General features: G+C 38.1%; 1 protein-coding gene across 1 annotated transcript in view; it reads left to right on the top strand.

Moving 5' to 3' along the window:
• The window catches only part of SORCS2 (sortilin related VPS10 domain containing receptor 2), a 526,356-nt gene that overhangs the window by 153,369 nt on the left and 347,226 nt on the right, over positions 1-25,761 (top strand). Inside the window, exon 2 of the mRNA XM_053940374.1 lies at positions 19,994-20,061. Coding sequence (XP_053796349.1) covers positions 19,994-20,061 — 68 coding nt within the window. The remainder of the gene's footprint in view (positions 1-19,993; positions 20,062-25,761) is intronic.

Consider the following 25,761-nt stretch of genomic DNA (forward strand, 5'->3'; position numbering starts at 1 on the left):
GTTGAGGCCTTATTTGATGAATACTTGGTATGTGCCTGGGTGCATTGCTGAATCATGGTTTCTGTGCTGGAATTACAGGCTTGGCTCCTCCTAATTGAGTCCCCTTTGGGCTGTCTCAGAGTACTGGCTGGCAGGGATTTAGATCCTGGGAATTCTGCACACTTAGAGCCTTTTTAGTTGAGGGAACGTCTTGTGCAGTAGCGACCTATGTGAACTTGTCCCTTCTGTGGGACAACTGATGTATTAAACTCCTCTTGTTAAATAGAAGTCTGTGTTTCCATGCTTCCTAAGGTCATGATTTCTGTCCCTTTTGAGCACCCTGCACAGGGTGGTGGGGAAGGGTCATTTTAAGTTTATGATGAGTATTTGAGAAAGTCACCATTCAGGCTTGGAAAATGTTGCTCACACAACTGAACAAGTCCACAGTTGTTGCAGTGAGCTGTGGCCACTTGTTGCAGCTGCACTGCTCTTATTTTTTTTCCTTAAGCTATGGGTCTTTTTGCTCTGAAAGGTTCTGAGTTCTTTTCTGTGAGTTTGTATGCAGTTTAACAATAAAAAGTACTTGTGCAGCGGCTTTTAAAATTTTTTTATTTATTAGCAGCACTGATTAAGACAGCAGTTGACAGTTTGGCCATTAGCCTCCATTGTGATTTTCACAATACACCATTATTTTCTTCTTCATAGTGGGCTACTAGCCTGGAACCCTTCCAGTTCTGCTGCAGTAACAGGATGGGCTTAACAGAAATCTCTGGGCTCAAAAAAAAAAAGAAGTGACTCATCTCCCCTTGCTCATCTGCTCATGTACGTCTTATTAAAAAGAAGTTTGTGTGACCATTTTGTTACGAATGTCAGGTAGAGATTCAGTCTTCTCTTTGCAGTCTGTTAAATTTTTCACTGAAACAAATGTGTTCAAAGGAGTTAATGTTATCTTAGAGGCAAGTGAGTGCTCAGGGCAGATCCTGCTCAGCCACAGCAGCCCCGCTGCCCGTTCCGGCTGCTGCACCTCATTGCAGGAGGAGATGTGAAAGAAATGCTTTGCAGCTACAGCCCTGGTCGCTCTGGGAAACCAGGCACCCTAGCTAAAAATAGGCTCCTCTAAGTTAGCAGCTTTGCTTGTGAATGCACAGCCAAGAGAAGCTGATTTGTGTAATAAGTGATTTCCATGGACTGGGAACCAGGGCTAGTTGGGAAGAGACAGGCAGGAGAAAGAGTTGACAAAATGTAGTAGTTTTAATCCTAGCTTTGGCTATTTATGGAGTGCTTGATATTTCATCCTTTAATTTTGCTAACCACTGTGCATTTCCCTAAGATCTCAGTCAACGTCAGAGTTTGATCCCACTGAATGCTTTACTTACACGACAAAAAGCGTTTGTCTTGGAGACTGCAAAGTTTTAGCAAATCAAGGACTGTATGAGGAAAACAAAGAATTATTGTATCTATTCTCTGGTCATGGGGAGTTAAGTGAAGGAGACTTCCTTGAGGCTGAAAATTCACCATCAGAGGAGCTTGTTCTGAATTGTCTGTGTTCAGGATGTGTGTCTCCAGAGTAGTTTCCCTCTTCTCCTTGTTCCTGTTTGGCTTGGCTTCACCCCTCCCTGTGCAAAGCTCTCTGTAACCCCTCTCCCTTTCGGTTGTGCAGCTGAACCGAGCTTGCCCCGCTGCCGGGGGTGATTCCTCTGCTGCGGGGTGAAGCTGTACGCATCAGTGTTTCATTTGGTAGTGTAAATGTCTCGTTTTATCAGCTGGGGAAGATTTTCAGCTAGCTAGTGTGTGGTACAAGGAGGGAAAAAAAAAGGGGGGGTGGGAAATGCAATAGATAAAGTCTTAAGTGGTCACAATTTAAACCTTAAATTGCCAATTGCATGACTGGCTAGGAAAAGGAAATGTGAGCCGAAAAAGAAGGCAGTAAACATTATGATTAAATGGATCTTACTCAGAGTAAATTATAGCATTCCCAAATGAAAGTCTTCTCCTTTACAGAGAAATCATTAAATGTTAAACTCACACTATTATATGTGTTTCATTGGGTAGACTTGCATGTGCAGAAATATCCATTTTAATTAGTTTGAAAAGAAGTCTCATGTACAGAGCACTGCCTGGTAGGTATTTTTATACTCTCTCTCCGTGAACTCATTTTATATGATGATGATTTCTTCTAATTTTTAATTAACATGTCTAAGTTAGAGTTGGAGAAAATGATCAGTGTTTCATTAACTGCCTCACACTTGGAGATCTATGCAAACCTAATTGATGTGGTTGCTACAGGGTACTTTGTCAAATGAGCCATCCTGCCACTACTTTTCTCCCCTTGCTTTTCAGTTCTATGAATTTGAGTGAAAGGCATACTGCAACAGCATATAGTTTTACCTCCAAAATGACAACGTATGATGTGGTGTTATATTTCAGTGCAGTGTTTCACCAAGAATATTTTGAAACATTTTATAGACTGTGTATTGGAAGATCTTTTGTGAATCACTGGTATACAGTGCCCCCCCTTTGCAATGAGTGTATATAACAGTGTTTTGGAAAAGCAGTGAGAGTTTTTCTTGTTCCTTCTCTGGGGAAAATTATTAGCTCAACTCTGAGCATCACAATTTAAAATATACTTGCTCATATATAACAAATACACCTGAATTCATAATGTTTAATATCACAAAATATTAAAGCTTGTTGTTGTTATTTATTTAGCCATACATACAAATGAGTTATAGCATCTCACTGGAAAAAACGTTGAGATGTGTGGAAGCTGCATGGTCTAATGGTGAAGGAGGTGTCCTTGGCTCTGGTCCCAGCTCTGCCACCAACCTGTCCAATCACTGGCACCAAATCAGAGTGTCTCAGAAGTAGTAAGGTTGGAAGGGACCCCAGTGGGATCTGATCCAACCTCAATTGAGTACAGCTATTGGCATACTAGAGAAAATATTTTTTTGTGGAGGAGGAGACTGTTATTAATCATACTAGTTAGTGAGTATATTCCTAATATTAGCATTATTCAATTGGTTTAGGTTATTGTAGCTGTAGTGTTACTGTTGCCATAATATGATAATGAAAAAGGATAGGAAAACAACAAAGGAAAAGAAGAGCTGAAACCCAGTGATGTACTCTGACCATGAATTATGCCTAGAAACTGAGTTAAAGTCTAAGTAGCAATCCTATGTCTGAACTTGCTTTATCTAAGAAAACCAATACTTTTTAACTGTGTGCTTATCATAATGACAACAGCTAACTGCAACAGCAGGGAGAAAGTTGGTAAGTTATAAATTATTCAAATATTTTTTTATGAAGTCATTATTAAAAGGATAGAAAAATTGTTTTCCTTACAAAGTGAGGAAAGTGGTTATGATATTAAAATATACTTGGCTTCCTATAAAGTTTTGGACTTAGAAATTTGATCAACAGAACTCTTAAAATATTATACTCACATAATATATTAAGGGTCATGAGATTAATTTAAGCCATCCATGTGGCATGGAATTGCAGGGTAATTGAGGCTGGGAGGAGGATCTGGAGGTCATCTGGCCCACCTCCCTGCTCAAGGTAGGGCTCATATCAAAAGTAAGATGAAGCTGTTAAGAGTCTGTCTGCTTCAGGCATAATTTGAGAACACCAAGGTTAGAGAGATGTGTCAGCCTCCCTGGGTGACCTAGTACCAAACTACTCTCAGGGTGCAATTATTTTTCTTTTTATATCCCCCTGGAATTTACCCTCCAGCTTGTGGTTTTATTACTCTTGTTCTCAGACCCTGGGAAGGGTCTGTCTCTCTCTTCTCTTTAGATAGTGGAAGGTGCTGCACTGGACAAATGGAGCCACCTTACTTTTCCTTTTCTGACACGTGCTTCAGCTCTTTAATCATGGTCCTCTACTGGAGTCTCTCCAGGCTGTGAGTCTGTTGCAGCAGGATCCCAAAGATGGACACAGTATTCTGGTTTGTGTATGTTGCACCCTGTGTTGTAGGGAGTTCCTGAATAAGTACCAATGAGAGGATCCCCACCCCTCCTGGATGCGAGGGGACATAGTTTATACGCCAGATTTGTCATGAGAAGCTGAATGCAACTGAGGATGAGTTATTCAGGTCTTTGCCTTTGCACATTGCATTCCATTTCTGAGGGGAAAAACCAACCAAAAAAGGGAAGAAACCCAGTTTGAAAGAAGAGAGTGCTTGGTTATAGTGGTGATATTAAGTACAAATTCTAAAGCTTCATTTTCCTGGAGAGGTGACAAAGAAGTGAGTTGCAGAGAGATGAGTGAGAGTGTCTTTTGGCACATTGCTCATTGAAACACTGGAGCCACTTTAGTGCTAAGCATGATGTAATGCAGTGAACAGTTTCCGTTTTTAACTGCTTCCAGTTCTGCAATTAGGAATGTAACGCATTGCGTTATGAGAATAAAATTTATTTTTCCTGGTAGGCTTTTTAGTGTTGGGTAAATATGACAGTTGAAACACATGGTGTTTCCTTAAAAGCTGTGAATTCAAATGATGGCTTAGTGTTGAAAAAAGGATATTGGGTGTTTACGATCCAAGGCAGGTCTGTCAGCTACAGAAGTCAGAGCATGTTTTCCACAAGCTGGAATAGTCCATCTGGGGCAAGTGCCAGGAAAAAGGAAAAATCTCCCTTGGGGAAGCAGTGGGGACATAATTCACAATTTTGTGAAAACTCATTAACTTAGTTTCTAAGCGTTAGTTCTGAATCCAGTGCCAGTCAGTCTTTCCAGGTTTTCAATCACCAATATGGATAGTTACGTGAATTTGCTGATAAGTTTGTAGATAGAACAAAAATTGCTAAAATATTGAAGGTTGTTGCAAACATAATCTGAAATGGTTGATTAGATAAAAATTCAAAAATTCACTTTTATGGAGACAGATGGAGAGCTGTACATGCAAAGATATAAGGCTTTCAGGATGGAAGGCTGCTTTGGGAATTAGCAGCCCTGAAGTCAAATGTAAGGTTTTTGGGGGTAGCTTCCTCAATGAGTACATCAACTGAATTGATGGGAAAGAGAGCTCAAGAGGTTTGTTCTTGATGTTGACATTCTCCTATATATGTATTTGTGAACTGAACCTGGAAGATGTTTTTGCTTTCATTTTTTTTTTCTCCTTGTCTCCAGCTGCAGACTTTTTCTTGACAAACTTGCTTGCTCTTCTGCAGAAAATCAGTTGAATTCTGCTGGCAATTAGCCCAGGGAAGCAGAGACTAGTTAGAATAATTATTGCTGGAGGTGTAGGTGTAGGTCTACAAAGTCTAAGGCTAAGCAAGAGGAGACAGATTAAAAAGAGCTCTTTGGAGTCTGAGATGAATAATGTCTGGGCTTAGAAAGTTCTTGAATTCTTGGGGAGAACCTAGTGGGGTGGTTGAAAAAAAATGCTGATTATTTTTATATGTATATGCATTCATTTAGTCCCTCCTCTGCATGGCCTGATTTTATTAGGCATACTTGCCAAGTGGGCTTTCACTTCTAGGGAAAGAAGAACAAAATGTTTTAAGTTAGTTTTCCAATAGCAGCACTATGTTGGCTTGTCCCAGATTTGCTGTTCCTGGAAACCTGTGGTGAGGTTCCTGTAAAGCTGTTTGTGGGCTGGCCATAAAGGGTACCTCAAGAACAAGTAAGAAAATCAACTGGTGGCTTTGCCTTTGGTAGCTGCTGCTGCTCAGATCTGGTATCGTCACCTCAGAAATGTCCTCAATTCTGGAGAATATATTCTGAAGATAAGGGGTGAGGAGTAGGGGTAGGGAGATGATCCAAAAAAATCATCCAGATGCTGAAAAATAACCTTTATGAGGTGAATTATAGGGAGGCCAGTCATTAATCTTATCAAAGAGAAAAGGTCAAAAAGCAATGTGATTACTGTGTGTAAGAACTTATTTATGGAAAATATATTTGTCAGCAGAGGTCTTTTAATCTTCTATAAAAGCACATGACAAGATCCTGTAGATAAATATCAAAGGTAGATATATTTTCTCAAGAAATAAGTCATCATTACTTGCTTGGTTGCATAAATAAATGTGGAACTCATTGCTAGAGGAAGAGGTAGGAACAGTATATTTTTTGAAGTGTAGATTGCTGCATTTTGTGTGATGTGCTTTAAGTATGTTTCTGAGTTATATGGATTTGAGTCTGGAAGTGTAGGAGGAGAGGCAAATGGACAGAGAGGACCAGGTGATCCTTTCTAGTTTTGGATTTAGCATCTGAGATGCCTTCAGTTTGCTTCTTTCACTGGAGAGTTATTTGTGTTTATAATGACTGCAAATCTAAAGCAACATGATAATTACCTGACACCACAGAATATCAATCTACAGGAGGTCCAAAAAGATCCCTTTTTCTCCTGAACATGTTCTTGGCTCCAGTTGCAGTCACACCTGCCCACGTGCACCCCTCAACAAACTTATGTTCCTTCAGGGAGCTGAGGACAGCCAAAGCCTGGGGTGAGGCAGTGCCTGAGATAATGCACACAAAGATCTGGATCTCTGGCTTATCACCTCTTTATAAAGGGAGCCTTTTTAGGAAATGTAATTCTGGTTTGTGCTTTTTGATGGCCATTTCCACTGTTCAGAATTGTTCCTGCCTCATTGCTTTGAGAGACCATCTTCTCCTAGTACCTGAATCATGGCAATCTTGACTATGGGAATTTTGTCCCTGTCTTCCCATCCCAATGTAAGAGCAAAATATCAAATTAATCAGTTAGAATAAATCAGAATGTTTTTGACACATAAACCTTCAGGAACAATCACTGTATCTTACATAAAATACAAACAGTATTAGGGTAAGTTTAACTACAGGTACACCTTAGGAGCTAAAACCAACCGTTTATAGACTATAAAAGCTAAACTACAGCATGCCTTACAGGATCTCTGAGATGCCTAAGTATAGAAATCATTCACTTTGCAGTAAAAAGTTCAGGAAAGTTTTTAGTTCAGGAAAGCATTACCTTCCTTGCCACCCTAGTAACACTTACTTTGTAGCCTTTATCCTCTTGGATTCATGATGAATTAGCCAGAAAACATTTGTCTTTGTGATCATTATCTGCCATTACCTGCTATGAGGACTGTTACATTTCACTGTATCGAACACTATTGGAATTTAGGTTGTAGTTACAGAAATATCTATTTCTACAGATTTTCAGCTCAGTTCTAAGCAGGAAACATTTAGCCCCAGGCAGTTATTTAATTTTTTATTTCTTTTTCCTTTGCTGTTGAAGATAAAATTTTCGTAATCTTTGAAACTAAAATAAACAAACTGTCATGGAAGCTTGCCAATTCCTACCTTCCCCCTCCTTTTTGCTTTTGTCCATCCTCATACCTCTCTTCTAGCTGCAGTGGGATGGACCCTTTTCTCTGGTCAATCAGTGTGAAATAACCATGAGAGTCACTGTAGAGCTGAAAGTTAATTAATAATTAAAGACAGATCCAGAGAAATGTATCTAAAATACATTGATTTGTTGGGGGGAGGAGTAGGTAAGTTGCTTTTTTCTTTTTAAGTAAAAGAAAGAGTTAGCAACTAGTCTTTGTTTGGACACAAATCCATTTTGCAAAATTCAGATTACACTTATTATCTGTCCATAATGCTGTTTCTGGGCCTGGGGAGTTGGACTGAAGTTTGTAGATCTCTGTCTGTCTTTGTATTAGCCAGTCATGCATAGCCACAGACTGTTAGTGTTCTTTGCTCTGAGAAAATAAAAAAATAAATATAAAAAGAAGGGAAGTAGGGACAACCCTAGGTACCAGGATGCTAAAACTAAAACAAAAACTTGCCTGAGTGGTGATCAGAGGCCCTGCATGTTTCTCTAAGCTATTTTTCTTAAGGCACTGAGGTGTAAAAATTTCTTAGAGACTGACAGATCTCCAAATAGTTTAACTCACTAAGAAAACAGGCACTAATATAGTTAAGATAGAAACCAAGAAACTGAACTGATGTGTTTGAGTATCTGTTTCCCCCTTCCTGGCTGATGTATTTCTCTGATAGCACATTTACTGCCTGTTTATTTTATTCATGGAGGACTTGCATTATTTCCAGATATTGGATAGTTTCTACTTCTTCACTGTAGTCCCCTGACCTTTATGTCCATAAAATGGATCTCTTCTTTCTTTTGGTAAAATTTTTTTGGGATCATCATCTATTGGTAATTTAGTTAATAAGCACAACTCGTTAAGAGGTGTACATATGATGAGTCCTTCCTGAGAAATGCACTTCAGGCTGTTTGTGTTGTGATTTGGGGAAGGGATAGATAAGCTGTAAAAAAAAAAAAAAAAAAAAAAAAAAAAAAAAAAAAAAGCAAACAGGTAAATTGCTGTCAGTCTGTGTCACAAAGAGTAAAGAATTCTCTCACCTTCTCTGGACCAGGGAATATGGAGGGGACTTGATTTCTTTCCCTGCTGATATGGAATCAATGCCCCTGAAATTGCTTAGATGTCTGTGGGAAGTGCTCTGAGCTAGGCAGTTTATGAACATAGGTAGAAAATCCCTGGACTGAGCTAAAATCTCCCAGCACTTAACTTTAACATTTGTAATTTCTCTCTTCACATAGTAGTAATAAGGATGCTGTATTAATTAACTAATGTGATGTGTTAGCCTTGCTCATTTTAAGTCTCAGAAAGAAAGCCTGAGCCACTTTGCTCTGTATTTTTCCTACATCATGCACAAACATTTTTGTTGGGTTACCATTCCTACAACTGATTATTAAAAGTCAAATTTTAGCTTAAATAAACTTTAATTTCCTTATTTTTAACATTGTGTTTCCTGAAGAAATGTCACAGGTCTTCTATTTGGAAAAAGACAATTCATTGAAGAAATGCCAGGGAAGTCCCCCTCCTCCCCTAAAACTTGGTCAGTTTTGACATGCTTCTGTCTTCAGGAGGTGGCTGAGTGGTCTTGAACAGATGTTTTATTAATTTTACTGCCTACAAAATAATCTTCTGCAGCTATTTCTTGGGCTGCGTTGAAAGCTTCTTTTTTCCTTCTATTTGCTTTTGAAAAATACAGGCCTACAGCCTTATCTAAGGTGATGATGGGATTGGGAGAGGTTGAAAAATAATTTCTGCTGATGAAAAGCTATTTCTTCTTCCAAAGTGGGGAATTGAAAGGAATTGAATGTTGTTTTAGACATGAGTGATGCAGTTTTCCTGTGGCCTCTAATCTTATAAAATTATTGCAAAATACAATATTAAAAAAAAAAAACCCAACAAATGTATGTAGTTGATCAGGGATTGACATAATAGGTCTGAGGTAATTTCCAGTAGTTACTTCTGCTTACTTTCTCTTGTACATTGTCAGTGAACTTTACTTCAAGAAATATCTATTTAGAGATAGCTTCAGCAGTGTAAATTCACCCTGTATGGTGAAAAAGCTGGCTTTGTTAAGTTTAGCTCTAGTTATTCTCTTGCAGTAGTCTCATGTCCGTTATAACTTGATATTTAAAGTCAGAAATTTGTACAATTGTGTGCATTTTGTAGAAAGCACAATGTGGATGTTTTTCCTGTGCACAGAATGTGTGAGACTTCCAAATACAGGTTTCATCAAAACTGGATCCTTCTCTTCATGTAAGAAATTTCAAGATCTGATTTATTTTTCCTGTGTTTAGAATGGGCTTAATCCAGGTTCTAATTGGTTCAGACCTTGGATCAGACTCTGAGTAAATGCGTGGGTATGGAAGGGGGAGGAGGGAGCAACAAAAACATCCATTTGATAGACAACACTGAGCTGAAAAGCTGCTATTGGTCTTGGACTGGAACTTCTGAGCTCTGGTTATTACTGTCTTTCTGTCATGGCATCAGTTAAACCCCTAACTTGAGAAAAACAATTTGCAAGAATTTAAAGGTTCAGATTCTTTTCTTTGCTTTGGGATAAGTTAATTTCTATAAGAAAAAGACTGTTGACTGGTAAACAGAGAAGACTATTATTTAAATTTCAGAAATAAAATATAAACAGAGACAGGCATTTGTAATTCAAATATAGAACAAACTCATTAGGAAAAATGATTGGAAAATAAATAGCAGTTCCAGAGAGATGCTCAGTATAATGGAGGACAACAGTAAATGTCATGTACACTGTACAGAAGTTTTAACTGTCTGATAGTGTAAAGTTCTGTTATAAAGAACCTTGGGATTAAGTATATCATGGTCATACCCACCATTTTGAAGAAATGAAATATGGGGTTTTTTTTTTGTAGTTAAAAAATTTAGTTTGCTGCACCTTCTGAGATTATATATATAATTTTACAAATTTCTTCAACTCTTTCCTTAGTTTTTCTAGGAGGTAAGGGAAAAAAGAATTTTTCCCATATTGAAGATGCTGCCTCTTTGGCACAGTTTCTGTTACATATCAGAAGCACATAAGTACTGCAGACCTCCTGGCTCCACATGTGAGTGTGTTGCTGTGTGTTGTGGGTAGCAGTGATAAGGGAAAGGGTCTTGGGACCCTGAAAGCTTTTGGGAGATGTGGGACTTGGGTCTGGGAACATCAGGGATCAGAAAAGATCCTTGGGGTTAGGCATATGGAATTTAGATGTGTCTGTTGATCCTGCTTCTCAGCTTGTTCTTACTTTATATGATGTTTTCTGCTCCGCCTGGACTTCTGCTTCAGCTTATTTAGACAGGGATTCACCCACTCTTTCTGAGAGGGTCAAGCTGGAAGTGTGGGTCCTCAGTGTGATAAATTACTAGGAAACAAAGTACTTCCAAAGAACTGTTCACATCTAGATGGGCAAAATTAATCTCTAGAGGTATCACTTTTCCTATCCTGAAGTTGGGATAAACCTGGGTGATACCTCTGTCTCCATTTTTCAAATGTAAAATAAACATTATGTTAAGGAGGCGTAAGAAGACTGAAATTACCACATTTCTACAGAAAAGAGCCATGAGAGGGTGGAAGTGTAGAGATAACTGTTCAGAAGAGCTCTAGGCATGAATTAATATATTTTCCTTCCACTTCTTGTGCTGCTTAACTATTGGACCTATCCTTAAATCCATGAAGACAGTGCTCATAGCATGAAGAAAGAAGTACTTAGCATATTTCTAAAACAATCTGTGATCACGGGGAGAGACCAACCATGAAAAACATCAGTCTTTAAGGGGGAGAATTTCGCATTAAGAGTTTGTTACTGAAACTGCTTTGCAGCTCTAGCTGCAGCCAATTAAATGCTGACATGCAAAAACTGTCTCTGAAGAATCTGTTGAATACCGAAGTCTTTACTGGAGTAAAATAAAGAAATATAGATCTCATTTATTAGGGCTTACAATCTTTCCCTGCTTGTATCTACTTGATCTGAGGGTCATTTAAAATGTATTAGAGGTTTAAGAGTGGAATGCAAGGCAAATTTGAAGCCTGGCTCTAAGATGACTGATTATGTTATTATACTTCATAGTGGTTAAACTAAAGCACAGTGTCTGTATGACAAGAGGGATCCAACACGATGTGGCGAAAGAGCTGTTCCTTTTCACAGATAATGTTATATAATTCCACTTAGCTTTTTTATGGCTCTTAAAGTAATGGACACCTAGGGCAGAGGCTGGGTGAGGAAACACAAAAAGCTGGCAAAAACTCAGTGCTCACAGATTGGAAATCTTCTGGTTTGGCTTCAGACTGAATGTGGAGAACTTTCCAGCACTCCCTCAGTTGCTTCCAATGTTTTCTTTGACGTATTTGGCCCCTGACCAATTTTCCCAACTGCTCCCAAGCCCTCTCTAATAGTCTCCTAACCCACTTGGATGTTCCCTCAGCTCCTTTACGCCCTTTCCATTGGCACGGATATGAAGTTCTGCTGCTTCAGGAATAATGCTGAAGATAAATGTCCTTTCATCCTTCTTCTCAAAGGGATTCATTCCCAGTATTTTACAGTAGCTGAATTCTGTTAATGTCATTTGAGGTGTTCCAAATTTATTGTGAATGGGGCCACGGGGAGTAGGCAGGCTTGGCATTTGAGTGGGAATTATTCCCTCTCACATTACACTAGGGGCAGTGTGTTGGTACTTCTGAAATTAATTATTTTAGCAAGATAAGTAAGATGAAACAGTTAAAATGAAAGGCAGTCCTAGAGAGACCAACTTCCACCCAGGAAAAGTGGGTGGTGTTGGGCCTTGTCTATCCCTGTGTGAAACCGCAGAGAGTATGGTCCTTGTTTGGAGAGGCACCCAGGCACTCCTCACTGGGAAGGTGATCAAGCTGGGGGACTAGAGAACTTTGGTTAAACAGTGCCTGGAGTATCAGCCCCAGATCTCTTTTGGGTTATTCTTGTTTTACTAGGCAATCTGATTTTTTTTTTTTTTTCTTTCCCATTTAATCGTCTTCACTCTCTCTCTTTTTTTTTTTTTTTTTTTTTTTTTTTTTTTTTGTCATTTTCCAGGCCTGATTTTGACTTTAGAATAAGCAGAGTTAAAGTATCCCTGACCATGTAAATGCTGATTAGCACAACATACATGCTCCACATCACAAAAGGTGTGAAACAAGTTTTGCATCTGCCTCTGGTTTGTCTCTGGTCTTCTGACTGAAATATTAATCAGCATCACTCTGTCACTGTAATAGAATTGCCTTGGTCTTTAGCATGTTTGTCCTGGCAGAACTCCTTTCAGGTAGGAGTGTGCCCATGTTCCACTCTGTAGACCATGTTCCCATGTTTATCTTTCTCATTCATACAGAACAAACTCAGGCACCTACAATATTCAGTTAATATAAATTTCAGGCCTTACTCATGATGAAGAAGGATATTAAACAGTGGGGTTCTTTGACTGATCTTCATGAAGCATCAAATCCTTGCTTCCATGTACAGTCTATAAAGCCTTTTTATGATAGACAATTAGGTCTCATTTGAACACCATTAGCCATTTCAGAGATAATTGAATGTTATTTTTAAGTCATTGTAGGTTGATAAAACCTCTGGTAAATATGATGTTATTTGGTACAATGATACTTAATCCTGTGGTTCTGGTGAAGACAGAGCAGCTGTGAGGGAGGGTTACCAATGTGAACACGTCTGCCAACAGCCCTGCGTCAAAGGAATGCTCTGCCCAGCTTGTGGTATCCTCCTCTATAGCTATTTCCATATGTCTTGCATAATAATTTCATTTTTTAAATAAAAAAATAGTTATTTTTATATGTAAATGTTTTTATTTTTTGAAAAGAAGCTCTGGCCTCGAGAAAGCATTTAGTGATGCAGATTAGAAGCTCACTTTCAGTTTTTATATTTTACTATTGCAACACTACATGAGAGACCAGGAATATTTCACAAACTGCACTTAAAATCTGATTTTTCTTTTCTGGTAGTGAATAGCTATATAATAGGGATGATCTAAGTAAACAGCTTATTTATAATATTGAATTCCTGAAATATTTGGAAGAGACTAAAGATGTTTTACATATGCCATCTTTCGATGTTAGCTCTGCTTCCTCTTGAATTTTCATGGGAATATTGACATAATAAGTTTGGTTCTGCAGGAAGGATTGCTAATTCAATTTAGAATACATTAGTAGGGAAGATAAGTAAAGCTAGTCCATGTTTAAAAAAGAATCACAATTAGGAGACTAGAGAGACAGGAAAAGAAAATTCTTGCTTCATGCTTTAGAAATTTATTCTCTTGGCATGTTTGCAAATGTGGTTTTAAGAATTTATCAAATGCTATGTTAAATATTTAAACCTAAAAATTCCTCTGCTTGTGTAGTAAAAGGCAATGAAAGAAAAGTGGGGATTTTTGTGTCAGAGGTGACATTGTTTGGGGCTGTTTGAAAAAGAACAGGAAGTTCAATTAAACAACTAGTTAAAATGTTAGACAGTTTCCAAAGCTGCAGATTTGATTCTAATAATTCAGACTGAGTTCCCTTCTGTTTGCTTGAGCAGGCTCTGCATCTGCAGTATGCCCAGAAATCTTGGACCTGCATCTAATGGTTCTAGAAAAGAGCAGTCCACACTGGCTGACCAGTTCCACAGAAGCTTTGATTTTTGGGACTGACCATTAACAGTTACATAACAAGAGTGTCTGTTCTTGGGTCAGGCAGTAGCACATAGAAACTGCGCTTGTCCAGGAGCCAGCTGCTAACAACTGCAGTAGCAGCCCAGCTGCCCATGTTACAAATTACTGAAGATAGGAAAATATATTTGGGAAGCATCTTTATTTATATGCCTTCCCTATTCTTGTATTTTTCTACTTTTTTTTTTTTTTTTTTTTTTTTTTTTTTTTTTTTTTTTATTACTGTTCTAGATGCATCTGTGCCATGGACTTGTGGTATAAACTCATATGGCTACTTCAGCCATATGGCTATCTACTTCTCTGTCAAATATGATTGAAATCAGTCACTGGATTTAGAATTAAAATGTAGGGATGAGGAGCCAAACCCATATATATATAGTGTCATACATATGGAGTGGCATCATGTAAACATAATTTTTTAAATTTTCTTAGGAGCTTGCATTGAAAATCTGGCATGAGCTGGTGGTGGTTGATGGTGGTGGTGTTGAAGACTTCTTGTGTTCTGTACTTGACCTGTAGGCTCCTGAAGGCAGTAGGTTGTCTTTTTGCTCTGTGTTTGTACAGAGCTAACAGAGTATAATCCTGTTCTGTGCTAGATAGTGGACTAAATGTAATTGATATCTTAAAGTTACTTTTCTGTATGAATGTTTTCAGGGTCAATGTGTGAAGTACTATGTTTAAAATGGTTTTGAATCTGGAAGCAATCACAACCACTGCTTTTAAGACTATGCATTTATTCAGCTCTTGTGGATGGAAATATCTCTTAGAGAACAGGAATTGAGTCATTATTGTGTCTTACTTTGAATTATGAATTAATTTACTGTACAGAATTATTGCTAATGTTTAGTACAAGTGCACTGGTATAGTCAGTGACTTCATACACACTAAGTCCTCTCATCTCCCAGGACAATTTAGTTGGAAGAAATAGAAATCTAATTCTTTAAGTATTTCATATTAAATCATATATTGCTTTTGTGAACTTTATTACCAGAGAGGAGTAGAAGCTTATACAGTGAATTCTTAATAGCTTAAGTAATGGTTTAAATGTTTGCTTTTTTACCTTTTATCATAGTGCTGCAGCAGAGTCAACCTAAATGCCCTTTTTCTGTTTAATTTTCCTAGCATAATCAAATTATGATGTACTTATTAATAGTAGTATGATAGTTTGTCCATATAATAGCCTTGTAGTAATGTACCTTCATATTAATAATTTCCTGAATTTTATTTTTCTCCTAAGATTCTTTGTTTTTAATAAGAAATGTGAAAATTAACATTGCTTTTAGCATGATGATTGAAGAGCCTGCTGCTGCAAAAGTGGAAATGGCTTGAGGGATTGGCGCAGTAGGTGGTTTCCTATAATTTGTTAGAGAGCTTTTTGATTATTAGGTGTCAAAAAAGCTTTGTAATTACAGGGGGTGGTAGTGAAAAATGAATAGGATGTGCCTAGAACCTCTTGATCTCCCCAAAATAATTGTGGTGTACAGTGGAATAGTTAAATACCTGAAAAGGTGAGTGAGGTTCTGTTCTTGAGTAAAACAGCAGCTTATGTTCCAGTCCTACAGACTATTAAGTGACTCTCATAAACATTTATTTGGATTTCAATGGGTTCATTCACATGAATTAAATTAAGCAGATGCTAAAAAGTTTGCAGAAACTTGAATCTGTCTGAGGAGTTTATTTTCCTGGTAGCTCTGGCTGCCCAGAAGTACTTACAGTATGCTCTCACTTTCTAAAAACTTGAGAAAAGACAAAAACTTGCAATCATACTTGTAACTGTGCATTTGAAAGTATGAGATTTTTTGCTATGAAACTTCTGAATAGATTAAAATAACCCCAAAACCTAAAATCACAAATTTCAGGGGTCAAATAAAACTTTATCTGTAGGAATCTGCATGTAGATAGAAAAAGAGAGATCTTTGTCAAGAATGGTCCATGAAAAAAAGCATCATGGAGGGAGCATGGGGAAAAATAAAATAGTTTTCCAAAAGTCAATGTTTATCAAAAAGAAAAGGACCTTAGCAAGTCCTCCACAGAAAGATAAAATATAAACACCAGGAAAGGTGATTGATTTAGAATTCATTCCTTTTTCCCTTCTCAGCCCTCTTAGCTGATGTGGTGATGAAAAGAGAGGATTAAAATGGGCTTCTTAAAGCCAAAATTTTATTAGGAAATGATTAAAAGCACATTGTGTCCTGTAAAGTGAAGTGGTGCTCTTTTCAGCCCAGCCTTGCTACAAAGCATTTTCAGAGGAGAGCAACAGGAAAGGAGAGGGGATAAACATAGATCATTCTAACTTTCATTATTCATGGGTAATAATATCTGTGGAATTTTCCATTTGTTTTCCTGGTCTGTCATTCACTGAAAATCCAGTGCACCCCTGAAGACAGGTCTATATCCAGAAAGGATTTTGGATCGAAACTGCTTCAACTCCTTTGTTTGGAGAACAGTTTTGAGCTGTGACTACTGTAGCAGTGAGAATTCACACAGGCAGGAATGAAGTTATGGAAGCAGGAGAATGACATGGGAAAATCAAAATTCCATCTGTGCACCCCACTGTCCCTCTACCCCTCCAAAAAGGAGGGGGAAGATGAAGTAGAGAAATTTCTGAAGGCCCAAGACAAGGAAATTTATTGGAGCCTAGTTATTTCTTCCATGGAAAACTAACTTATAATGCACATTGCATTTGATTCTTAGAATCCTAAGGGATTCTATGTGCCATACCGTGGCACATAGAGAGAAATACTGGCTTTATGGAGAGGACTTTACCAAAGACTTTGTTAAAGAAGCAGGTAATAGAGTACCGATTTTGTGATAAAAGCTGAAAGTTTTCACTTTCTTTTTTTCCCTTTCAGTATTTTTGTCCAGAAGCACCATCACGTATTCATAGGTCCCTAGTACACAACAGTAATCACTGTTGTCACCTCCACTGTCATACTCTGGGAGGGAACTCAAAGAATTGTGGGTGAATTTAAGTTTAAATGGTTTAAAATGGTTTCACAAGTCTCTGGAACTCTGGATAGAGTAGAGATTTCTATAATCCTATAAATCCAACATAAAGTAAAAAATCTGATAAATCTAATTCTCCTTCATTGCCTAAATTTATTTTAGCTGTAAAATAATACCAGAAAGTAGTTAAATTTATTGCGGCTGTCCATGACTGATGGTAGTATGAGCTGGTTAAGAATCATATCCTTGATCATTGCTCAGTTGCTGCTGTGCCTCTCCCCAGCCACAGGCCACCCAAGCACTTTCGCTAGGAGAACCATGTGTATGAACCACTGGCTTCAATCCAGCCTGTAAAATGCTTGTAATTATGGAGTCTCATTAAAATGAAATCAGTGAAACAGGCTTCTGCTCTTAGAAATGATGGGTAGAATCCAGAGATCCTGAAGACCTTTATGCGTTCATTGTGAAACAATTCCTCCTGTTCTTTGGATCTATCTATTAATTTAGAAAAACTGCCATTATGGTCAGCCTGGATCTTGTTTTCAGGATCACCTGAAAAGATGCCCACAGTCTAAAGGACTGTGCTGTAAAATCTGTTAAATAGCTGGTCTCCATTATTCAGATACTGGGATGAAATCCACTGGCATAGTTGATGTGATGGTCAGCCCCTCAGCAGCTTCATTCTTCTTAAGTTGTGGCAGAAATCTGCCAATCTGTTTGAGAGTTCAAAGATGGCTTCTTATGACTTTGTTTTTCCTACTCAGTCATTCTCTCTACTTCCAAAGGGCAAAATAAGGTATTTAAAATTTTCCATGTATTTACCAGTCAGATTGGAAAGTGCTGACATCTATTTTTCAGAGCTCTGACTCAGTTTAAAGCACCAATCCTGCAGCATCAAGGTGTTTCACTGCTAATGGCTGCTCCCCACTGCAGTTTGCAGTTACCTGAAAGCCATTCAATTGAAGTGTGTAGAACTAAAAACCAGTGGCTTTCTGGTTCAGTGTGTGCATGCCCAGATGAACTGCAGCTAGCCAGCAGTACGGGGAGCCTGGCAGTCTTTAACATTCCTGACAGGAGCTGAGTTACAGAAATGGCTTTTCTGAAAGGTTCTTTGTTGGTGCATCCATACAGGTTATGCTCAAAGCAGGCAGACTGAGGGTGATCCAACAGGATTTTCTGTGTGTGATTTTCATCTGTTTAATTCAGGAATGGAACATTTGTCTTAGCATGTGGCAGGATGTCTCCAACACACGTTGCTGAAAAATTATCTGAATTTTAAAATTTATAATTCTAGGATGTACAGGGATGAAGAAAGTCAGTTCACCAAGTTCAGGATTCAGCCTCCATTTCTGCATAAATGGAAGGAAAGAAAGTATAATCTCTTGTATTTTTTAGGGATTTTCTTTTTTATTTGCATGTACCAAATATGCATTCTTGTATCTCTTAAGAAAATAAATTCCAGATCAGTTTTTGTGACTTAAGAGGGATTATACTTGTTTGGAAAGGCACAGTCTGAAATTTTTTCCTTAATAATTTGAGCCAATAGATGCTCCCAATAGTGAAGTTTCTTTCTTTTTCTTCTTAACTGCAAACACCAGAAAAAGCTGTAGTTAAGACACTGATGATACAATAAATAGCTGACCTGGTAGAATGTGCTTGGCCTGTAGCCAAGGATCTCATCCACAGATACACTCTCCTTTGGGAAATGGTTCTTTCTCTTTACTTTCTAAGTCTTGTAGTAACCCATTTTTTTTCTTTTTTTAAGCCAAACCTTTATTTTTTTAAATAATCAAATTCTAAAAAAGTGATCTGGTAGATTGTGACTCTTTTGAGAATAGGCGTGAATAACACTACTTGTGAATTATGGATTGTTTCCACTTTTGCTTATTTCAATATACATCCAGGAATATGCATTGTGAGTTTATTAGATTTGGCTAACCCTGAGTGAGACTGGTATTATACTTCATTTCTGTAAAACACTGAATTATTTCCAGGTAATAACATCCTCAGTCTATAATTCTGTTCTCTCACAATCTCCAGCATACACGGAGTGCAGCATAAATGTATCATTGGCATATTAATTATCTGAATAATCAAACTGAACACCTACAGTTGCTGTTTGCTGTAGATTTCATTTGGTGGAAAGAGCAGAGCAGTGCCAGTTAAATAACAGCTTGCTCCAAACTGTTGGAGACTGGTGTTGACCCCACATTAAAGAAAGCCTCCAGCTGTGCAGGGGACCAGCCTGTTCTGCCTCTCTGGGGCTGCTATGGGCATGTGGCCCTAAGAGCCATTAATATGGGCTGGCAGCAAGTGAAAGAAACCTGTAAAAATCCAAAGATAAACCATAGTATTGAGCTTGTTACACTGCTGACAGACTAGTGCTTTATATATTTGACCAGTGCATTTGTCACATGTTGAGCAGATGGAAAATATTTTTTGCTATTTTCATAGGATGAAGATGTTTTGTGGATAAAATTTGCTTGTGTATTTTATTGGCTGTTGCTGATGTAGATGAGTAATTTATTGAGCACAGAGATGATTCATGAAAGGGAAAAAGTGATTCTTCAAGAAATGAAAAGTGATAGCTATGAAAGTTGCATTCCTGATCTTGTAAGGAAGGGCAAAGCTCTTTTTTTCCTGATTTTTAAAATCTGGATAATCAAAGGTAATCACCATTGTTTAACACTTTGGATTAAAAAAATAATTGTGTCTCTAGAGTTGCCTCCTAAATTTAAACTAGCAACCAGGTTGGTTTTTCCTAATCAGAAAGTCATAAAGATTGCTTGAGGAATGTCATGTGATGGTGGTATTTATGTGACAATTCCAACTCTACTGCTTATGTGAAATGGGCAATCTTTCACAGTCACCAGGTTTGCAGAAAACTTCAAGTGCTGAAATCATTCTTCCCAGAAAGAGAAATGAAAAAGCCAACCTAAAAAGCAACACTCTTAAGAGTTAAAAATGAGATTAAATGATGTTCAGATTTTCAGAAGCCTCACTTTTGTTTTTCCCAAAATCATGCTGCCTATGTCCGTTTCTGTTTCTTACATCAGTTTACAAATTTAAATCTATTTGTTCTCATTTTCTTTTAGGTGATCCTGATCCTTACCAAGTATTATCATACTGATATGGGGAAAGTTCTGGAGAGCTCTTTGTGGAGGTAAGTCCTCTGCTTTTTCCATAACCTTCCCTCCTGCTGTTCTTGGAATAGATCCATCCCTTCCTTTTCCAGACTGCTGCTGGGTTGTGTTGGTAGCTGACTGATGCTATTGTAGTAAGATTATTCAGATTGTCATCAGCTCCTACTCCTTCTCTTCCTTGAATGCATTTCCTGTTGTTGAATTAGAGTTTGTAATGAGTTTTAACAGTAGCAACAATGATGGAGAATGTAAGGTAACGTCTTGATGCTACTTTGCAAGTTGCCATGTTTTTCCTTTTTGTAGAAATTCTGTATCAAACTTACTTAAAAAGTTTGAAATGCTTACTGTGGTGGGATGTGTCCTTTGGGAATTCTTGCTGCTAGAGTAGTGTACTGGGGTTAGTAAATAATCCTGCTTTGGAAGTAGTTAGGATTGTCTGGATGAAATATACCTGCAGTGGAGGTTATATTGTGTTTTATGACAACTGGGAATAAACTAGTAATCCAAATAAATTTCTAAACTGATTCTCATTCCCATAATATTTGTTGGTTAAGATACCAATATGCTTGTTTCCTGTGTGTGCACAAATTGCATGTTCAGATGTACATCACCACAAAGGCAGGGATAAGATAAGTGTATGTTATACTAGTCACACTGGTTATCTTCTCAGGTCTTAGTTGTTTTTTGCTAGGGAGGCTTTTTGTGCTCCAGTGTTTTTTTTTTTTTTTTTGGTTTTTTTTTTTTTGTTGTTTTTTTTTTTTTTTTTTTTTTTTTTTTTTTTTGTTTTGTTTTTTTTTTTTTTTTTTTGTTTTGTTTTGTTTTGGTGTGTGTATAAATTTCTTGGGTGTGTGTAAATTTTCCACAACAAATTTTTGCTAGACACATCATGTAAGTATTTCACTGTTATCAATAAATGTGATACTGCACACCAGTATTTGCTCTGCTAGTTTTGCTGGTTATTTCTAGCAGTAGAAATAAATGACAGGTGAGTTAAATTCAAATGTAGCTCATAAGCTCAGGTCTAGAAACAAATAGTTTATCTGTTACCGTGTGGCTTAGGTACTTACAAACTCCATGCTGTCCCAAGAGCTTGTATGGGGACTTGGCCTTCAGCTGTGAGTATAAGGACATTTACAGAGACAATCCAAGAAAAGGACTGGGGAAGGAAATAGGGAGTGGGAAAAGTCTGTTTCTAGGACATGCTGCAAAACAGCCTTGTTACTTATTTTGAAAGAGGTGGCATTGTTTTAACCGTGTGGTGTTTTTCAGTGACAGTGCTTCTGCAATAACTTGCTGTCATACCAGTGTCTGAATAGTGCTCAGTCTGGCCAGGGCCAGTGATCTATGCAGAATAAGGGTATTTCTAAAAAGTTCTAGTTCTAAGAAGGAGGTATTCAGGAAAGAGAGTAAGATCAAATGGAGACTGCTTAGCATTAGCTCAGGATTGGCCTTTTTAGGGCTATGACAGGTCATTTGTAACTATGCTTTAAACTTACAAGACGCAAAATTTATTGCACATTTGTTTCTGTTTTAATTTTTGTCTAACATCTTGTACAAATAAGACAAGCAAATGACAGTTTGGATACTCCCAACTGCGTAAGCACAAACTGCTTTCCTGTTATTTGTCAGTGGCCCATACAACATATGCAATATATTTCAAGTTTTCCAATTCATACTTCAGAGTATCTATCATAGTCTTTTAAGCATTTTCAGTTGGATTCTTCAAAATAAACTCTTTGGTCTTTTAAAATAAACATAAACTAGCCTCAGATAATGTTTCTTTCTTTGGAGAACATAAACACTTAAAACAAGGTCATCCAGACCTTGCTGACAGCTGGTGTAAAGAACTGGTGTGAACTGCATTCAAATAAAATTGATACTAGTGCACATCCTATGGAAATTGTGCCTTTTTACTTGCCAGTAACAGATGTACCAGATGCTTTGGTACTGGCACAGGTGATGGTCCTGGCCCAAGGGCTGGGCACAGATGTCCTCAGGGCTCTCAGTGGTGTCAGGTTTTGGGGATGTGCTGGGTGCCCATGGCACCACTTTAGTGCAGCAGGAATGGGGCCTTGGGGGACTCTCCTTGGGACTAGACATCATGGTGCCTTGGGCTGTCCACTTTGTCAAGAGAGCCCTTGGGAGCTCCCTCCTTGATGTGATGATGCCCAGAACCTGCTGAGCCAGGGATGAGGATGGAGGCTGGGGTTTGACCAGACAGGCTAGATGAGTTCTGAGTCCCCTAATCTAGTGGAAGGTTCCCTGCCCATGGCAGTGGGGTTGGAACTAGATGGTCTTTCAGGCCCCTTGCAACCCAGACGAAACCATTCTGTGTTTCTGTGGTTTCTAAAACCAGGATGGAAAAGCTGAAAGGAAGTGAGTATTAAGATGAGCACTTGGGCCAGGGGTTACTATCTAGGTGATCCATACCTGGATATGTTCTGGGCTCACCTCCTTCCTCCACCTCTGCTTGCTGTGACGTAGAAGAGACACACGCTGTTGTCAAACTGGAAAAGTTACAAAGTGCTTGGATCTGGAAAAGTGCCAATCAGACCAACCATTGCAAAAGTATCAAATAGTGCCCCTCTCTGCTGAGATGTAGCTCACTGTTTGTACTAAATAACTGACTGAAGCTGAAGTCTCTTTACAGTCAAGAGACTTCTGTGTTTCTCCCTGTGTAAAATGGTTGGAGCTTCACCAGTTTTCACCCACGTTTGCTGATGGAACTGGGGTGTTGAATTCGCATTGGCAGCCTGACCAGTATGCACAGTGTATTTATTTTTCAACTTTTTTGTTTAATTCTCTTTTGCATTCTTTTTATTTGTATCAAACAAATATGCTGTAAAACAGGTGTGAAAAATGGTACAGGGTTTTTTTGTTAGCAGAGAAATGCCATTAATCTGTTTCTGTGCCCTAGTGGTAATAGACCCTCTCCAGTTATTTCCTGAATTGGCCCAATGTTTTTGTTCCTATCTTGCCTGGCTAGATAATACCAGAAATCATATTGTCTAAGTCACTATGTGACTTAGTCACTAAGTGAAAATAAACTACTTCTATAAATGAATCAATTCTGACTAGGGTAATTTTTTAATGTTAATAATATCCCAGTTTCTCTTTCTGGACAGTAAATATTAACCTACCTTGGTAGGTTGTTTATCAGTTATTTTGTTCCTTAAAACTGCGTCTTTCATCTTCTAAAACATATATCCCCTTCATCTCTTTCCTTTTCTCCCATCAAAAGAATTTCACTCAAAATAATTTTTTCCCCTTTTTTAGTGGAACAAAGAATGAGAAAAGATGGTCTACTGATACTTGTTTGTTCTTAGTGACCTTGGAGCTGCAGTCAGACTTTTAAGAGTGATGCAAATGGTGGTGAAAAACACCAGTCAGAGGTACATGCCTAGGTGGGGGAACTCTGTGAAGATGATGTGTGGGTGGATGTTGGTGTTGCGTTTTTGCACCTCTGCAGAGCACTGTCACTTTATCTAGGTAACTTATGCCTGCCCACATAAGTCAGGTTACAGACTTGGGAGTCTAAATTTGAATTACCTTAGAATTTTTCACTGTTGAATAAATAAGGAAAATAGTGCTGTGTAATGATGTTCTTAACAGAGTTTTTACTTGTAACAGCCATGTCTGGTTGCACTGAAAAGGTGAAGACAAAATCCTGATGGAAGTATGCAGTTAAAAAATACCAGACTGTGCTTCTTTAGTCAGCTATTTCTGATGCTTTCCTAATTTGCTTATGAAGTAATTGTCAATATGTAAATTGTATAATTATTTTACTCAAATTTAGGTAAGGAAATAAATAGATATAACATTGGTTGCCTCTTGAATATAAACTAAAATAACTTTTTGAGAAGGAACAGAGGATTGTTTTGAGATCTACTTTTAGAGTTTCCAAACTGTGGTACATATTGGGAATATAGGTTGGTTGTTATGTTAGAGCTCATTAGCCTAATGAAAAAACTGAGAATTCAAATACTAAAATTATTGCAACAAGTTGTGCATACATAGAAGATACTTTACATACTAGAGCTGTTCATGTCAGAGTTCACACACATATTTATCCAGCATATTTACAGTGTGAAGGAGCTGAAACCAACTGACCATTTTTGTTGAGTGTGTTTTCATATGCTTTATGGACCCATTTGTACACAAATATATAGATGCACATATTTTACAGCCTCAGGTAACTGCTTGCATCTGTTGAATGCCTGCAACTTCAGATATAATTATTAAATTTTACAATCAAATAGTTTAACTTTGAATTAGTAACCAGTATGAAATTAATGATAATACTTATTTGAGTTAATTATTCCTAATAATACTGGAAATATAGATGATGATTATTATTATTCAATTTTATACATGGAACAACTGAGTTGGTAATATTGCTGAAGGTTATGCAGTGGTGACTCAGCACTATATGGCCATGGAATTACCTTCCAACCCTGTGCTTAGACTGGCTCAGAGTCCTGTTACTGGTAGGCATGCAGCCTTCCCTTTCTTAGCTTGATCTAAGCAATGAATAATAGATGCTGCTGATGATTGCTAATAACATTTTGATTACATATTATCAAGCTGTAATGATAGAGTAATGCTAAAGTGGCTTGCTATGTAATTGCCATTGTTCCCAATGGCATCACCACGTTGTTACAGCTTCACCATAGCAAAACAAATGGCATTACTCGATGTTAACTGCACTGTTGGATCCTCTTAGCTTTGCCTGCTGAGTGCTAGGTAGCCCTAGATGAATGCTAGGTAGCCCTGTTTTCAGAGATGTTGGCTTGTTTTGCCCCATGTTATCGGTAAAGAAATACTAAATGAAGAAACAGAATTCCACACCTCCTTAAATATTTTTGGATATCCCAGCTGAGCTTTCTGGGATTCCTTACTCCAAAAGCAGCCTGAGGGGGAAGAAATGTCAAAGTGCTGTGGGAGGGTCAAAGTCTAGATCAGCGGCTGGGTAGGTAGAGGTGAGAACAGGCAGGAGAGCCTCACTGACAGCATCGTGCTCGGCAAATCCCAAGGAGTCAGGAATATCCTGGCTGTGGTGGCACAGCTCCTTCAGTCTGCACCCACAACAAACCACCTATTCAAGGACAAGGCTCACTTGTGCAAGCCTGCTGGCCATCAGGAGTGATTGGGGCACAGTGACTGCAGGGGGCTTTGGGCATTTACAGAGTGCAGGCCTACACCAAAGCAAAAATCCAGACTACAAAGAGCCAGAGATTCTTTTAAGGTGGATAGAGTGAACAGCATACGGCTCAGGAAAGTAAAATTTCCAGATGGCTCACAGAATCTGTGAAAATGAATATAGGCATTTGTTTCCAAAATCTTTGGACTTGTAGGTGAAACTCATTTCAGCTGTTTCCTGAAATTAATTTAAAAAGGAAAACAAAAACCCCCGATGTACAGTTCAGTGCCCCAGTGAAATTTTTGGTATGAAGTACTGCTTAATAAATAAGCAACTGTATTCTGCAACAACTTTCACTTCCAGATAGCCTTACATTGTGGCTCTGCTTTGAAAAGTGAATTTGTAGAAATGGCCCTAAGGGATGGAGTTATTGAGTCTGTGATTTTCATATCAAATTTTCTCCTTCCAAGTCAAAAAAGAAAAAAAAAAATAGCTTTCTAATTATTAGCCCAGTGAACTCAGCTTGGGATCTAAAGTCTAGCTGTGCTTTCTCTACCTAATGCATCATCATGAGTAATGC

The sequence above is a fragment of the Vidua chalybeata genome, chromosome 4 (assembly GCF_026979565.1).
Source record: "Vidua chalybeata isolate OUT-0048 chromosome 4, bVidCha1 merged haplotype, whole genome shotgun sequence".
In the NCBI taxonomy this organism is placed as follows: Eukaryota; Metazoa; Chordata; class Aves; order Passeriformes; family Viduidae; genus Vidua; species Vidua chalybeata.